This window comes from Ixodes scapularis, unplaced genomic scaffold (assembly GCF_016920785.2).
Source record: "Ixodes scapularis isolate PalLabHiFi unplaced genomic scaffold, ASM1692078v2 PGA_scaffold3__209_contigs__length_174095766, whole genome shotgun sequence".
NCBI lineage: Eukaryota > Metazoa > Arthropoda > Arachnida > Ixodida > Ixodidae > Ixodes > Ixodes scapularis.
The window spans coordinates 113,098,397-113,115,640 of record NW_024609868.1 but is presented as its reverse complement, the minus strand read 5'-3'; the positions used below and the strand labels follow the sequence as shown (position 1 = coordinate 113,115,640).

General features: G+C 45.7%; 2 protein-coding genes across 2 annotated transcripts; one reads left to right on the top strand and one right to left on the bottom strand.

Annotated features, from left to right (window-relative positions):
• The first annotated feature begins 5,004 nt into the window (after positions 1-5,004).
• Positions 5,005-9,244, top strand: LOC120840846. The gene is made up of 4 exons (XM_040211603.3): positions 5,005-5,105; positions 5,704-5,928; positions 7,188-7,341; positions 8,753-9,244. The coding sequence occupies exons 1-4, from the start codon at positions 5,005-5,007 to the stop codon at positions 9,242-9,244; spliced, it is 972 nt and encodes a 323-aa protein (XP_040067537.3).
• A 1,767-nt stretch (positions 9,245-11,011) lies between these two features.
• LOC115315064 lies at positions 11,012-12,927 on the bottom strand. The gene is made up of 2 exons (XM_029974290.4): positions 12,079-12,927; positions 11,012-11,674 (listed from the first exon to the last, which is right to left on the bottom strand). The coding sequence occupies exons 1-2, from the start codon at positions 12,816-12,818 to the stop codon at positions 11,095-11,097; spliced, it is 1,320 nt and encodes a 439-aa protein (XP_029830150.2). The 5' UTR covers positions 12,819-12,927; the 3' UTR covers positions 11,012-11,094.
• Positions 12,928-17,244: the final 4,317 nt, after the last annotated feature.

Here is a 17,244-nt window from a genome sequence, read left to right as displayed (position 1 = left end):
CCAAACTTCGGCAGGCCGCTGGGCTTTCTTTGGCACTTTTGGCACTTATTTGGCACTCCAGTGGCTAGCCAAAGAGCCAAACTTCGGCATGCCCCGAAACCCCAAATTAGGATTTACTTCGACAGCTCTGGCTCAAGTCTGGCACTTACTTTTGTCTCAACTATTGCGGACCAGAGAAAAGCTGAACTTTGGCATGTCCGAAATACCCTAATTAAGTGTTATTTCGGAAGTTATGGCTCAAGTATGGCACTTACTTCGGCACTCCTGTGGCAGACTAGAGGAAAGCCAAACTTTGGCGTTCCCTAGCATCGCCCAACTAGGGCTATAGTTAGGCAAGGTAGTTCGGCACTGACAAGCGCCATGGAGCAAAACACGGCCAAAGTTGGGCCCTAACATTTGCCACACTTTCGCTCAAATTGGGTGTTTCTCTGGCGTGCTACCTGGTTGTACTTAAAGAGAACACTCAAACAAGCACCCACAGCCACAAAACTTCTAGCTTACGCCATTCTTGTTAAACCTACACTCGAATATGCTAACATTGTCTGGTTTCCTCATACTAAAATTCTCATAACTAAACTTGAAAATATACAGCGTGATGCCTTAAAATGTATCTTCAATACATACAGGCGCACGGACGCTTCGAGCGAACTTCTAAAAAAAGCTGGTCTCTTAACGCTAAAAAAGCTAAACAACTCAGGCTTAAGTTCACCTAGCTACCTTTTTCTTCAAGATTATTTTAAAATTATCAGGTCTAGGTATGTATCATTTTCTGATACCAGGCAGATTAGGCACAAGCACAGCAAAATATCCGAAAATTCCTTAAAAAATTACTGTTTCCGCTATTCTTTGTTCCCATTAGCCATCAGAGAATGGAACCAACTCGATGACACTATTACTAAACCACCACCGTTTATAAATCAGGTAGATAATCTCTTACATTGCGATTAATAATTTAGGGTGTCTTGGTTACGCGAATTTTGTTATCCGTGTGTGTTTGTGTAATAGTATAATATTTATTATGTCTTACTTTTCCTGTCCAATCAGTACTACACATACGCATATTCATGTGAATTATCTTATTTTGATGTTCTACGCAAGATCGAAGTAGTTTGTTGGTATGTGTATGTGCAGTCTTGTTAAAATTGCTCGTGGATTTGACAGTATTCTTAAATAAACAAATACGAAAACTCCAGCAACAGTAAGTACTCTTAAACGACTGTTCCTCTTCAACTAGGGTTATTACATTAGGTGTCCCACAAGAAAACATCCTGAGCCCTTTCCTAATTAATATATATGTCGATGATATAGAAAACATTTATAAAAGAAGCAAACAAGTTATTTATACCGACGACACTAATATATTTGTTTCTGCTAGCGAGCCAAACTTACTGATAGCACTAGCAATTCAAACCCTATCTAAACTAGAAACCTAGGCACATACAAAGTCTTTAAAAAAACATAAACAAAACCCAAGCTATTGTCTTTCGTACAAAAAATAACTTTGTGAATTACATACAGCCTTGTCTTAAACATGGCACCTATTAACATTGTTAGTACCTTCAAGACATTAGGCGCATTTTTTTAAATATGTCCTTTGATTATCATTTTGAGTACGTAATTTTGAAACTGTCCCGTGTCTTTGGATTACTACAAGATGTCTTGATGAGCGCTCAGCTGAGAATAACTGATGTTTATTTAAAGAACAAGTTACGTACCTCATGAAAGCGCACGTGGCAATTCGCATGATGTCGTCCTTTCCCGAATAGCCTTGGTATAACGTGTTTTTAAAAAGGCTAGCAAACAAGAAAAAAAAATATTTCGTGCTGCAAAGCTATCAGACAATGAACAGCGATGGTCGGCGTACCGTACTGCAGCTGGTGTGTATAAAAAAAGCACTTCGAGATGCAAAATCCCCTTATTTTAATAATACGTTAGCTTTCTTGTTGTTAAATAACCCGCGTCAATTTTGGAAGGTTATTAATCCCTCTTTCTCTTATAATATAACGCTTAGAGATGCTGACGGAGGTGAATCATCCAATTATCGGTGTTCTTTTATTTTAAATGAAGTGTTTACTAAATCTTTCCCTATTCCAGTTAGTTCTTGTATCCCTATATTTACCACCTGTGATTTCTTGCCTATGTATCCTGTTGTTGTAGATAGTGAAGGAATTGCTAAGATTATTGATAACCTAAAAATATCTTCTGCGGTAGATGCTGATAACATTAACGCACAATTTTTGAAAAACACTCAAATGTATTCCAGGCTTATCCTGTCCAAGATTTTTTCTCAGTCACTTCTACATGGTGTCTTGCCATCGGATTGGAAGGTGGGGAATGTGGTTCCTGTGCACAAAGGTGGCTATAAACAAAATCCATCTAACTACCGTCCCATCTCCATAAGCAGCATACAAATGCAAAATCGAACACGTAATTTACTCTAAACTTGCATACTTTCTGGATTCTAACTCTTTTCTTTAACACATCACATCATGGTTTTTGGAAATTTTACTCATGCGAAACCCAACTTCCTACCTTTACTCATAACCTCTATGTCACACTTGACCAGGGTTTCAGAACTGACTGCACATTCCTTAATTTTTGTCCAAAGCTTTTGACAAAGTTTCTTACGCCCTTCTTGTCCATAAACTTAGTAGCCTTAACATGTGTCCGTATCTTCTCCCTTGGATAGACGCCTTTCTGACTAACCGTCTACAGTTTGTCAACGCCAACGGAACTAATTCTTCATACACGCCTGTCAGCTCCGGTGGTCCACAAGGTTCTGTACTCGGTCCAGTATTATTTCTTATATATATTAATGATCTCCCTATCCGTGTCTCCTCTTCTATTAGCCTTTTTTGCTGACGACTGTGTTATTTACAAAGAAATCCTTAACGACTCTGACATATCTGCTCTTTAAACCTGTATTAACAATGTAACCCAATGGTGCAACTACTGGCTTATGGAACTTAATTTCTGTAAATGTAAATCCATGTGTGTCTCTCGTCAAATTAACATTTGCCCTTCCTACTTCATCAATAACTGTACCCTCCTTCCTGTCTCCTCCTACAAATACCTCGGTGTTTACATTTGAAATGATCTGTCCTGGAATATTTATGTCGACTATGTCACAAAAAACGCTAATCAATTATTAGGATACATCAAAAGAAACTGTTTTCTTGCCCCTCTTTCAATAAAGCTTCTCAGTTATAATACCTTAATTCGCCCTAAACTTGAATATACCGCCTCAATCTGGAATCCTGGTATCACTCTCCATCTGCCGTAGAATTCATTAAAAACCGCTCCGCTCGTTTTATACTTTCTAACTATCACCGCACAGCTAGCACCACTTTAATGAAAGCGTCTTTATCCTTGCTCACTCTTTCACTTCGTCGAAAGATGCCTATGCCTGTTCCGTAAGATTTATCACTCTAACCCTACTCTCCACCAAGCACTATTTTCTGAACCATTTTACATTTCCTCACGCAGCGATCATCAATTAAATTTGGAATACCTCATTGCAGCACATCTACCTTTAATTCCTCTTTATTGCCTCAAACCTCGGTTGACTGGAACCGCCCTCCCGCACCCATTGTCCCAATCACTGCCTCAGATAAATTTAAGATTGCTGTTACTAACCTGTTACATGATGTTTAGTAGAAAGTTGGTGTATTGTTTGCCTTTTCATTGATATTTGTTTTATTCCACGTATTGTGCCATTACAAACCTGTTAAATGATGTTTAGTAGTTATTTTGTGCAGTTTTTGCCTTTTCATTATTATTTGTTTTGTTTTATTTACTGTGCCCCACTCCTCTCTATAATGCCGTCGGGCCCTGAGAGCCATAATAAATGAAATAAAATGAAAACGAAACAGCTCTTTTTTTTCCAACCTCTGCCAAATTAGTTATTTACAGTTCCCTCTTTTTTTCTTACTTAAGTTATTGCCCCGTCATTTAAAGTACGACTTTGGCTGGAAACTTAGAAAAGATATACCGTCTGCAAAAGATGATTATAGGAATTATCTGCAACGCTCCATACGACTCCCGAACTGCTGGTTTCTTTAATAAATATGCTACTATAAGTGCCTATAACTTCTTAAATTAAAGCTTAGCCGCTGGTTTAAAGAAATAACAAAAACTAGACTTTAAATTTTTGGCAAATCTTGCCACCCTGACCAGAAATGTTATAGCGTATTCCACCTGACATGCTGAATGCTGAGATATGGACACTCATTGAACTAGTTGCGATCTTGAATATACTAAAAGATACGTTACCACACTTACTGAACAGCTTAAATGGCTACTTGCACTTGGATTAACTCACCACAAGAGAAATTCGTAAATTTTATGTGTAAAATTAGCTTTGTGTAAATATGTCTGTTTGCTTCGGCGAAGCTCATCTTGTTTTCTTTGTTTGTTTTGAGTGCTTTGTTAGGCCCCGTTCAATTTATTCATAAAGCTTTTTTTTCAGTCCCTTTTCATCCGTTGATGGAAAAATAAAGTTATTATTATTATTATTATTATTATTAAGAGATGCCGCCTAGTACGGACGCATGCACTATCTGCTTCCGTGTCTTCTACGGAAGACAAAAGTTTCTTCGATGTTCAGATTGCAAACTTCGTGCGCACACAAAGTGTGTATGCTGGCCGGACAACGTCGACACCTTTCTTCAGTCTGGGGTAAGCTCCTTTCTCTGTGAGAGCTGTGCGATTGTCGGCGGTGCTGCGAGGCCTAACAGCGATGGCGTCGTCGGCAATCACGACAGCGACGCTGCGGACTTTGCCCGTACCCTTCGGGCCCTCTCTCCGGCTCGACAACTTCCCGCAGGGCCACCCGCCTCCTCTCCTCCCGTTGACCTTGGAGCCGGCGTCGAGTCCCTGCGGAGCCTGCTCCTCGATGCTATGGAGGGAATTTCGTTCCTGACTGACGAGGTCGCCGCCCTCAGGGACGAAAACGCACGCCTCCGACACGAGCAAAAACGCGACGCCGAGCTACAGGCGGGTGCCATGGCCTTACTACGGACGGAGGTTCGGGGTCTGCGTGACGCAGACCCCGAACCTCCGGCCAGCGACGAAAGCCGGACGCGCCCGATCGCCGGCGGCAACCCGTAGATGGGGCTGCGGGGGGGTCTTTGGGAAAAGACTCTTATACCCCTGCCAGACGGGCACCTAAAAGGACCTTTACGCCAAAGGACCTTTAGTGTAAATGTCATTTAGGCAGTGCCACACGGCAACTCAAATGACATTTAGCGTAAAGGTCCTTTTCGGGAACCTGAGTTCCCACAACTCCTTTACGGCTGCTAAAGGCCTACTCTCGTCAGCAGCGGTCTACACTAGAGACGCGGATTGAAAATAAAGATCGTACTGATTTCTAAAATAAATATTTTTGTAATTTTATTATTAAAAAAGAGCGTGTTTGACGTATAATCTGTACAGACCTCGCTCTACTAATAGTTTTTTGTACCCATGGCCCCAGCTATCTAGTAGGCGTAGTCGTCCCGCTGCTCGCCTGCTCGCATCGTTCGCTTCGGCACTTCGGTTTTCCCCCTTTCGATTTTTCTTAGAACCATAGTTATCTAGCTTTTATTTCTCTACTTTATATTTTATCATCCTTTAATAGTGTATTACTAACTGTACTGTATATATTTAATCTTTGTTTTGTATATATATTTCTATATCTCTCGCGTCGTGCGATATGTCGAACGACGGAGGAGCGTCGACGAGTAGGAAGGGGTCGCCGCGCGTCCATTGGAGCGTCGACGCGACCTGGGCGCTGATTCGGCTTTGGGAGGATCGGCTGGAGGACCTCCGTCGCGCCAAGAGGAACGGTGCCGTTTACGCCGAGATCGCGGAAGCGTTGGGAGCCCTGGGCTTTCGAACGACGAGGGACCAAGTCCACAACAAGATCGAGAATCTGTGCAGCACTTATCGGTAAGGAAAACTTCACACGTTTGGTGTAACCTGCTAATCCTACGAACACACACACGCCAAACAGTGCCGATAGGGACGACCGTTCAATTTGCGCGGCGCGCAAAGACAGGGCTCGCCTACCTGCAGTGTTTGTCTCGCGTGCCGTGTTCGGCCACCGCTCCTTTGCGTAGCTCGTACGCGTTTTGAGTAGCCGTCTTCGCCTGCAGCAATGTTCAAAGCTTCACAGCTGACTTGCCATGTTTCATGATCTCCGAGGCTCAAACCACATAAGACATCGGTACTGAAGAGCTAAACTCACCTAGGAGCAAAATCCGTTTAAATCTACAGGGCGAGTCAAAGGGATCGATGACTTTTTGAAGGGACGGCATAAATCGGTTTCTAAACGTATCAAGCTACAATTTTGCATAAAGGTGTCGGTGAACGTGCATCAAGGGTACAAAAAAATTCACTGAAGAAACTTGAGTAAACAGTCAGAAATTAAAAACATTAAATTCCTTCCCACGGCGACCCGAAGGTGTCTGATTGGCGCAACAGTCGGACTCGACAGATATCAGCAGTGCTCTCAGCGTCGACAGCAGTGAAGACACCGAGTACCGCATTTTTCAGAGTCGGGTTTAGTGATGACAACTCTTGTTGTGGCTTGTTTTGGTTTTACCCCTCCTCGTTGAGGCGCTTCACACAGCCCAGAGGTTGCCGTCAAAACTCCACCCAGAAGCAGTGGGATCCGTATGCCCTTAAAGCGCTTGCTTCGACCCCCTTTGTAGAGTCTTAGTCCGACACGTTCAGAAACAGATTTTTGAGTTTCCTTCAAACAGCCATCAATCCCTTCGACTTCAACTATTTTATATGTATTTGTATGTTGTAAGCAATAACAGGCAATGCCACAGAAGGTCTAAGCTGACATTGCGATACGATTAGAAAGTAAAACATGCTGATTTTTATGTGCTGGCACTATATACATGGTTATCACTGACATCATACCACTTGCTGTTGTGGCAGCTGGTATATGTGTCCCTTCTGCAGCATATGTTCCACCCCACTGAGGTTGTTTTTTTGAGCAATAATAAGTAGAACTGGCCACCTGCACAATGCCATGACGTCACATGCAAGCCACGTAAAACAGGTAGCATCATGTGTGCGCCAATCTTCAATCTGAAGGTGGTTTGCAAAGCGATTTTTGTTTATTAGGTGTTGTGAGTGTTGCATGTACATTTACGGAACTACATGAATGTGACACTTACAGCTGCCTTAATTTTTAGGAAACATGCACGGGAAGGCACCACCACGGGATCCGGGAAGCAGACCTGGGCCTACTACTTCGCCATCCACAGGTTCATGGGGTCGCTGCCGCTCAACAACAGCAGCCTGGTCGTAGAGAGCTGCCTGGACCGTGCAACGCCTGCAGTAGTGCAGGTCGGCTGGTGATATCAATCTTTCATAACAAGGTTTCTGTATTATTAGATATTCAACGGTTCCTACATACACCAACTCGTGTTTACAGACAGATCGGCAAGCTCTTATACGAAAAACAAGTCGTCTGCTTCCGACCTACCTGTCAGAGATCCAGCGATTCTGCATGAACTGGGACTCGTCCTTCATCAAATAGAAGAGGAAATACCTCAAAGGCTACACTAGCACTTCCGAAGAATGGCTACTGTCCTTTATGTGCCCTCGTTGGAGGTTCCTAGACGGGCCATCGGCAATGCAATGGTGACGATACCGAAAGTGGAGCAGGCGACTGCAGGTCTCTCACTTGTCGGGTAAGTTAGTCCTCGTGTTGTTACTTTGGGGAGCTAAGGCTGCTGTATAGAGCAGCTCTATGCTTCGTTTCACGATAACTTGGCGAACTGTGGAGGCTGCAGCTTCCGCGACCCAATAAGAGTGTCTGAGCAAGGCACGTGACAACACTCCATAATCGAGGCCACGGAGCTAAGCCTCGTTACCACCACAACAACAGCATTGTCCGTGACAAAAAGTTGTTCTAGGCTTCTTTTACTGTTAGTAGTGTTGCAGTGAGACCCTTCTGTCCGCCACACTACATGACACGGAAGATGTAGACATGTTACTTTTTTTTCCAATGATACTTAATACGGATCAACCCTTTCCCAGGAACAATATGGCTTTTGAATGATATGTGAACGATTGCAGCCGTGTAATCCACCACTTCCGCTCAAACATTGCACTGTGCCGTGGCATTAGCACCCACCACAGATTCGCTAGTAAATTGAACGTATGGTTGTCTCATAAACTGTTTCCAAAGAGCTCACTACTCTAGCGGATGGCAATGTTGCGCCGGTGAATGTTCATCTGAAGTTGGTTGGTTTCACAGCAGACGACCTTTGATCAGCAGATGACAGCCAGTTCCTCCAGGTCTTGATTTTGGAGCAGTGACACAAACGCTCCCGTGACATAGAGTCACATGCCTCGCTCCAACGCTGTTTTTGGGTCGCAGGAGCCGTAGCCTCCACAGTTTGCCAAGTTATCGTGAAACAGAATATAGGCAAAACCAGTGGTGTAATTGGTAGACTTCTGACCAAAGGTGGTGGCCAGGTAGTTCTTCAGCGAGCAGTTGGTGGATGGGTGTCAGTTCATTGAATATAGTTAAGGAAGGAGTTGAAGAAGCCAAAGATGACAGCAGATTCCTCATGCCCGTGCGTCCGAAAGTGATGGTACATCTGTTCAATGATGCAACATGCCTCACACCGATGCACTTGTGGAATCACGAGGGTGTAGCTTCCAAAGTTTGCCAAGTTGTTGTGAGATGGATTATAATACCTGAATTGCGGTTTAATATGAATATCTGATTGTATGGAAATTTTCTCAGTTGCTTGCAGGCTTGCAGGATGGAGGTGCAGAGGATGGCGAGGTGTTCGAGGAGCCACCTATGGACGTGGGAGACGACTCACATGATGTCGGAGCCGCTGGAGTCGGCTTCGAGGCTCCAGATTTGAGCGGGCACAGAGGTGAAAGCTTGGCCGCAAGCTCAAGGAGGGCGAGCACCGCGAGCACCAGCTGCGCTGCAAGCACCTCTGCCAGCAACGGCGTGTCCGTGCCAGCGAGGGCGCCTCCAAAAAAAAGGGCTCAGCACCCTAATACTGCCCTCATTAGGGCAGCAATTGAGGAGCAGAAGCTCCTCCGTTTGAGCTTTGAAGCCGCTCGAGCAAAGGAATTCGAGCTCCGGGAGCGGGAGCTCCTTCAGAAAGAACTTGTGTTGCAAGCGCAAGAACGTGTTTTGAAGCAACAAGAACGTGCTGCGAAGGCGCAGGAAGACCTGACTGCGGCGATGATCGCTTTTCTAAATAAAGCACCAAAGTAAGCGGATGGAGCACATTTGTGTTGTACTTTGGAGCAATTATTCATCTAGCTATGGTATTTGATATGTCTTTATTGTTAACATGCACAATTCCAAGTGTTCTACTATGCATTAATATTCATACTACCCCCCCACCCCCCCCACCCACACACAAAAGAAAAATGTTATGGAAAGTGACACTCCTGTGTCTCGCTGTTATAGTGACTGACAGGGCGAGAAGGGTAGCCACCTCGGTGGCTCCGAGGCGAGGGTGGTGGCCTACGGATCCCATGTGGCGGGTTCGAATCCCGGCCGAGGTGCCCGCAATCTGACGGAGGCTTATTGCAGAGGAGGCGCCGTGTAACCAAGCTTTCAGTATAGTCAAAAGATCCCCAGGTGGTCCAAATTAATCCTCAATCCTCCGCTGGGGCGTGCCAGATGCCCATCGTTGGTTTGGCATGTAAAGCCCCCAAATTTGACTTGGAGCGAGAAGAGTTGAATCTTTCCGAAACTCCAGCATCTCCAGTTAATATTGGGGAGGAGATCAGACCCTGACACCCCAAGTGACTAACTTTAGAACTACACAGATGGGGACGAGAAATAACAATGAGCCAGCGCTTGGCTGACGAAACCGAACGCTGCGTCAGCGTTTGGCTGGAGTTTGTGTTCGGTTGCTTGCGGGGAACGAGGGGCTCTTTTGTTTCTACTCCGGCCTGCATGAAGAATGCAGCATGCAAGGTGCATATGCCCAGCTCGGCACAAAAGCCGAAGTGGGTCAAGCTCGCATTCTCCGACAACTGCTTTCGGGAGAGATCCGGCACCAACGATAAACGTGACTGTTTCGTGTTAGTATTTGTATGTTACACTACCCTGCGCTCTATTGCAGAAAATGAGGCGAACATGACCACAAGGCCTATGGGCATGTCCACAGACGTGTCGGGTAAACACCGAGGTGTGGGGACAACAAATAAGTTGGAGCAATACCACTTAGAAGACAAGGCCTTCGCATGACCTTTGGTTAGTAGATCCCTGACCCGCCCCAAGCGGCAAACAGCCCGAAGCTTGACGAGAGTATGGGTCACGTCGCAACTACGTCTCGTTCGCTGGCGGCCACAGCTGTGTGTGCGCGACTGCAGAGTGCGATAGAGAGCTTCCACAGTTATTTGCAATGTGAAGACAACTACAAGATTGCCTGTATTAGCAGCCTACTAATGTAATTTCTCGCGACACCATTGGTTGCCGGTCTTAGCAGCTTGTTAATGTGAGCTCGTTCTGAGCATGACCACTGAAGCAGGCAATGGAGCAGACGATGGTGCTCATCCGGGCTACCTAAAGGGTGCTAAAGGGATCTACTATTGATTATGTTTAGAGGAGCAAACACGCAGGCCTTGATCTCCTCACCAATAGTACCTAGCAAGTTCCACATCTAGTACTGATAGGCCAGACAGGAATGCAGAGTGGACACAAGTACTATGTTAGTGACTCAAAAGAAAGTTTCAACTCTCTTTTGAGAAGCCTTCGGCCTGGAACTTGTGCCCAAACCGTGTCTCGTGCCACCCTGCCAGATGGGGCATCAAAGTTGAAACGTGCACACCTCTACCATCTTCATTCAGACATAAAAAAAAAAGATAAAAACTGAAAAATGGTTGAAATGTTCAAATAAATACTGCGGTTTAACTTCATTTGAGACAACGGGAGGAGGCATCGAAAGAAGTCAGCTTTAAAGCCAAATTTGTTTGGCCCTGAGAAGGGCCTTTGCTGGGGCTCAAAAGGGCCTTTTCTTCTGTGGTGGTGAAGGGGTCTTTGCTCTGCTGGTCCTCAAAAGGGCCTTCGTTCCGGTGGAACTCGAAAGGGCCTTTGCTTCGCTCTTCACTCTAGTGCTGGTGAAGGTAGGCAGCAATGGAGTCCCGGACACTCGAACCATTGCCTGCCACGGCATCCGTGTTGCAGACTGGCTGCTCGTAGAGGCGGGCCTCCGTGCCAACTTCGGTGAGCCACTGGGACTCCACGCCGTCGTTGAAGTGCTCGCAGATGCTATTCAACGTGCAGCAAGCCCGTATAACGAAGCGGGCGTTGTCCACGTCGCACTCCAGCCGCTTCATGATGAAGCGGAACCGTGCCTTGATCCTGCCGAAGGCGTTCTCCACGACCCTACGTGCAGACGACAGTTGCCGGTTGAACTTCTCCTGCGGAGACTGTCCCGCGACATTCTTGCGTGCGTATGGCTTCAGCATGTTGCACGTCAGAGGAAAGGCTTGGTCGCAGAGAACCAGTGGCGGCACGGCAGTCCCGTTGATGGTGACCATTGGTGTTGTAAACGTTGGCCCTTCCAGAATTTTGGCCAGTGCCGACCTCCGAAAGACATGCGCGTCGTGGCACCGCCCTGGCGTCCCCACGTTGACGTACCGGAACCGGTACCGGTGGTCTACAAGGGCCAGGAGAATGATGCTGTACCTGGAGAAAAAAATACAATGCATGCGTCAGTTTTTCACACATAATACGTGAGGCTTCGGGTTTTCCTAAAGCTGTAGATTCAAAAAGAAAATTTTTACACATTATCAGAGCTAGCACGGCACATTATTGAAAATGACAAGCTAACAATCACCTGCTAGCATCTCGTGTTTCGGTAATGTTTCGTCATTTCCACCTCATTAAACGCGGAATACATTTTAGCGCTGAAAACATGACACAAAGACGAGAATCGGACGCCACAGTGCGATTCTCGTCTTTGTGTCCTTGTGCTTTGAGCGCTAAAATGTATTCCAAGTTCCAAAACGAACTAGCCCAACAATCTACTCTACTGAAATCCATTAAACGCAGCTATTTTTGTTTTGTTTTGTTTTAATTAGTGTACTTACCAGCCCTTGTAGTTGTAGTAGTCGCTGGCGTTGACCTTAGGTGGCGACACGGGGAAGTGGCAGCCGTCCAGCGCGGCTATGCCCTGCGGAAATTCCAGGGCAGCCTGGAACTCGCGGACGTGGTCGGGGAGTTCGGCGGCGGTCATCATCTTGAGCCAGTCGCGCTCCAGCTCGGAAACGACGATGTGGCAGAACTCTTTGTAATTATCGTTGACCATTGACCGCCCCAGGCCGAACAAGTGGGCGACGGTCCTGTCTTCCGCGCTGGAACACAGCTTGTAGAGCGCAGCTCCAACTCGTTTCTCGACCGATATAGTGGGGCGCATAGGGGTGACCTGGCGCTCCATGTGGGGCCGACAAACGTCCACGATGTACCGAAAGGTCGCCGGCATCACCCGGAAAGCCTGCTTGAAGTGGCTCTCCGGCAGGTTCGGTAGCGTCTCCTCAAACCATCGTTCACCCCGAAAGTACGCTTGGACGCTCCGCGGCATGGTCGTTTCTCCTGCTGTCGCTGCAGCGATGACCAGGCTGTTTGCAAGAAGCCTTTCCTCGAGGAAATCAGCTTCTCGTCGGGCAGACTGAACGTCGGAGCTGATCGACGTCAAAGCCTCCGTGATCGACGACAAAGAACTATTCAGCGATGCTAAACCACTTTCATGGTGGTTGCGCAGGCACACCAGGAACGCGACACGAGACGCAGGGTCCATCGTAGCCGGATCAACATCGGGAGGAAGATCCATCGAAGGAACAAACTGGGGCAACTGCGTTGAAACTCGAGCGCGAGCACGACGCCGAACTGAACAGGGCAAAAGCGTAAAGAACGGGAAGGAGTGCGCGCACTGAGCAACAGGACCGAGCAAGGGAACCTGGCAACGCCCCTCCGAGCGAGCGGGCGACGCTCAGGGTTGCCGCTAATTGCCAAAAAACCACTGTGCATGGGCATAAAGCAGACATTGTTGTAATCACTCGACTAAACTCGTCATTTTGTTTTTTCTAATATTTTGTTTGCTTTAGAAAAACTTTAAAAATATATTTATATCGCGGAAATATTATCTTTCAGGCGTGAACGTGCTTTATGCGTTTGAACGAGCTGCGGGAGTTCAATCGCTGTAAACATCCTCTAAATGACATTTACTTGTGCCGTCTGGCACGGCAGAACGTAAAGGTCATTTGAAAATCCTGAAGGCCTTTGGCGTAAAGGTCCTTTTAGGTGCCCGTCTGGCAGGGGTATTATGCTGCCGCTCTACACAGCTCTCTCCCCCAAGCTTCTCCTACGAAAATTGTGGCGGCAACCCTCCCTTCGGATGGCCAGAATAATGCTCCGCCGAAAGACGACATCCCTCCCAGTGGCATCAACTCTGCACCACCAAAAGCTAGGACCCCGGCGCTTATCGGGGCGTCGGAAACCTGCAAGTTGATTGTTGCCCCTCCATCAACTCGACGAAGAGCCCTGTTCGTCACCAAGCTGAACCCGGACACCAGCTGCGAAGACATCAGTTCTCATCTCTCTTCCGTCGGAGTTGAGGAAGTGGAGTGCCGGAAACTGAAGACGCGCTACGACTCCTACGCCTCCTTCCACGTGTCTGTGGCTGCAAAAGACTTCGAAAGGCTTTCTGATCCTACCGTGTGGCCCAAATCATGCCTCTTTAAGGCTTTTCGAGGCGCCCTTCGCGAAGACCTGCTCCATGCATCCGAGGCAGCCGCCTCCCCTTTGAACGTTGGATAGACCAAGGATGAGTCACATTGATTTATTTTACCAAAACGTTCGCGGCCTGCGTACAAAAGCCGATTGCTTTTTCTCTAATGTTACCTTATCAAATTGCTCTATATTTTGTTTAACTGAAACATGGTTGTGTTCTAGCATCGGCTCCTCCGATTACTTCCCTCCTTGTTTTGAGGTGCACCGTCGCGATCGTGATTCTACCCCGCGGAGCAGAACGGGAGGTGGAGTGTTGGTCGCAGTCGACAGGCGCTACCGCTCTAGGAGACGCGAAGACAGAGAAATTTCCCGAGAGCGTATGGGTCGAGATTGAGGCTGCAAAGGGAGTACGCGTTTTAATCGGTTTATTTTACCTCCCTCCCCAGACACCGCCAGATGAATTTTATAGTTGTCTTGTTGGCATAGAGGATACAGTGAATGACTTACAGGGATGCGAAGTCTTAATCTTGGGGGATATTAATGCTCCTGGAGTCAACTGGCCGCAGCTTGATGTTTTTACGGACAACTTTTACTGCAGGCAGAAAGGCACCCAGCTCTTAAACTTTTCTTCTTTCCTAAATCTCAAACAACACAATAATGTTCTGAATCACCAATTTAATGCTCTAGATTTATGCTTCTCAAATATGGACAGCGTGCGTGTAGCACGGGGTGAACTGCCATTAGTTCCTCAGGATACATATCATCCTGCACTTGATATAGTACTTTCTTTCGAGAACTCCTCTGTTCGTGGTAATTCTGGTGATTCCCCGCCGCACACCTCATATAATCTGTCGGCAGGGGACTATGTCGGGATGCATCATTACCTCACGAGTTTTGATTGGGCATTGATCTTGGAGTCGCCTGATGTGAATGACCAGGTCATGCTCTTCACGCAAACTGTTCGGAAGGCCATGGATACTTTTATTCCGTTAAGGACAGTTACTAAATCTCGCTTTCCTAACTGCTTTTCCAGTGAGCTAAAAACACTACTGAAAAGAAAGGACTTCTTTCACAGGAAGTTTAAGAAAAGTGGCCTTTTAAGGTGGGAAGTAGAATTCAAGAACTGCAGAAAGCAATGCAAGACGGTCCTGGATCGCGACCGCCAGGCTCATCGTTGCTCAGTGGAATCAGATCTTGTCAATAATCCGAAGAAATTCTGGAGGTACATTAATTCACGTTCTGGGAGGCATATCGAGTCGAAGATTGTCCTGGATAATCACGAGAGCGATTTGAAGTCCGTTCCTGAGTTATTTGCTGAGCATTTTAGGTCCATCTACAGGGATAGTACGCAGCGTTCTGCACCTGCGCTGCCTCACTTAGATGGGTTTGGTGACTTGTTAAGTTGCATTAATGTTGATGAGGAGTCCGTACGATCCTGTATTAAGAAAATGAGAGCAACATTGTCAGTAGGGCCCGACGGCATTCCCTCTGCGATTCTCAAAACGTATCACGACATATTCACGCCGGTACTGTGCTCTATATTTAACAACTCGTTAAGGTTGGGAACCTTTCCTGAAACGTGGAAAGTCGCTGCTGTTGTTCCAGTCTTAAAGTCGGGAAAAAAAGGTGATATTTGTAACTATAGACCTATTTCTCTTCTCTCTCCATTTTCTAAGCTCTTTGAAATGGTAGTTCATCAATTCCTGTCTTTCAAATTTCGAAACTTAGCAATTCCCAATCAGCATGGTTTTATGAGCGGCAGATCAACAACTACCAATCTTGTTAGCTTTATGTCTGCTGCATCTCGTGTAATATGTAACAGAGGTCAGTTAGACGTTGTCTACTTTGACTTAAGCAAGGCTTTTGACGTAGTCAATCACATTATTCTTTTATCCAAACTTTCCTCCTATGGAGTATGTGGCTCAGTACATGACTGGTTAAAAAGCTACTTGTCAGAGAGAGAGGCATATGTCCGGGTTAACAACATGAACTCTTCGTTGTACAGGACTCGCTCTGGCGTTCCTCAGGGATCTGTTTTAGGACCCCTTCTGTTCACAATTTTCGTAAATGACGTCTCTTTTGCTGTTTTAAATTCTTCATTCCTGCAATATGCTGACGATATAAAAATTTATCGAGAAATAGTTACTGAACGTGATTGTGCTAAGCTCCAGGAAGATGCATCTTCTTTCTACCGATGGTGCTCTGAAAATGACCTTTTCTTGAACCCGTCCAAAACCAAGGTCATGACGCTCTCTCGGAAGACTCACAATATCTCTTTTGCATATAATATTCAAGGAGAGACTTTGTCTCGAGTAAGTGTAATGAAAGCTCTCGGAGTCATTGTTGATTCTGGGTTGCGTTTCTCTGATCACGTTGGTAGGCTGGTTAACTCGTCTTTAAGAATGTTGGGTATTGCCTCTCGCTTAACCAGGGAGTTCAAAAACCCGACGGCTTTTATCACGTTATACTGCTGGCTATCCAGGTCACAGTTAGAGTATGCCTCAGTTGTTTGGAATGGAATTTCTAAAAGTCACTCCTTGGAGATCGAGCGTGTGCAAAAAAAGTTTGTTTCTATCTTTAAACATCGCTACATAAAGGAGGATGTTCACTGATTAACTTATGAGTCTGCGTTAGAGCGTGTTGGTTTGCTTAGCTTGCACCGGCGTCGGGAGAACGCGGACTTACTATTTTTGTTTAAAACGCTGCATGGACTCATCAATTCTCCGAGCCTGTTATCTGAACTGTGCCTTAGGGTCCCACGTGTGCCTACTCGTCTTCTGTCATCTTTTTATGTTTCTAAAACGTTTAGTCCGGTAAACCCAATTGTGAGAATGGCTCAGCGTTTGAATCATTACTCTGAAAAACTTGATATTTTCAACCCTTGCTACAGGACGTTTGTCCTTTCTATTAAAAACTTGCCTGTGCAGGATGAGCATTGTTGAATTGCTCTGTTATGTCTGAATGTCGTCATCTCCATGTCGTGTTTTCTGGTGGTGCACTTGTTGTCCTTCGGTCTTGTGTTCCGTCTCTACTGTTACTGCCTCGTTTTTATTTCATTGTACTAATTACTTGTGCACTGTCTAGTATTATGCTAAAAATGTATCTTATTTTCTGCGGAGATGTGTATAGTGTTTTTTTGTTTTTTTTTATCCACCAGTGTACCAGCACCAAGACCTCAGGGTTGTTCCTGGGCACTGTATAATAAAGATTGATTGATTGATTGATTGATTATTATTATTATTATTATTATTATTATTATTATTATTATTATTATTATTAACAACGTGAAATATTTGGGTGCTTATTTTGATTTCGACATGTCCTGGAACACTCATATGTCCTACTTATGCGGTAAACTACAAACTATATCTTGAATGCTTTATAACACACGGATGTTTATGCCCGTCAATGTTCGGTTTTTGTTAGTCCACGCGCTTGCCTACAGTGTGCTACTGTACGGAATCACAGTGTTTGGTATCTGTTCAGGTCGCTGGCAGGCAAAACTTAACACTTTTTTGAGAGGCATA

Excerpts from the sequence above, each read along its gene's own strand:
- LOC120840846 (XM_040211603.3), top strand. The coding sequence starts at position 5,005 with ATGGCCTTACTACGGACGGAGGTTCGGGGTCTGCGTGACGCAGACCCC. Across the intron at positions 5,929-7,187 it reads AATCTGTGCAGCACTTATCG|GAAACATGCACGGGAAGGCA; the intron begins GTAAGGAAAACT and ends CTTAATTTTTAG. Across the intron at positions 7,342-8,752 it reads CAACGCCTGCAGTAGTGCAG|TTGCTTGCAGGCTTGCAGGA; the intron begins GTCGGCTGGTGA and ends AAATTTTCTCAG.
- LOC115315064 (XM_029974290.4), bottom strand. The coding sequence starts at position 12,818 with ATGGATCTTCCTCCCGATGTTGATCCGGCTACGATGGACCCTGCGTCT. Across the intron at positions 11,675-12,078 it reads TACTACAACTACAAGGGCTG|GTACAGCATCATTCTCCTGG; the intron begins GTAAGTACACTA and ends TTTTTTCTCCAG.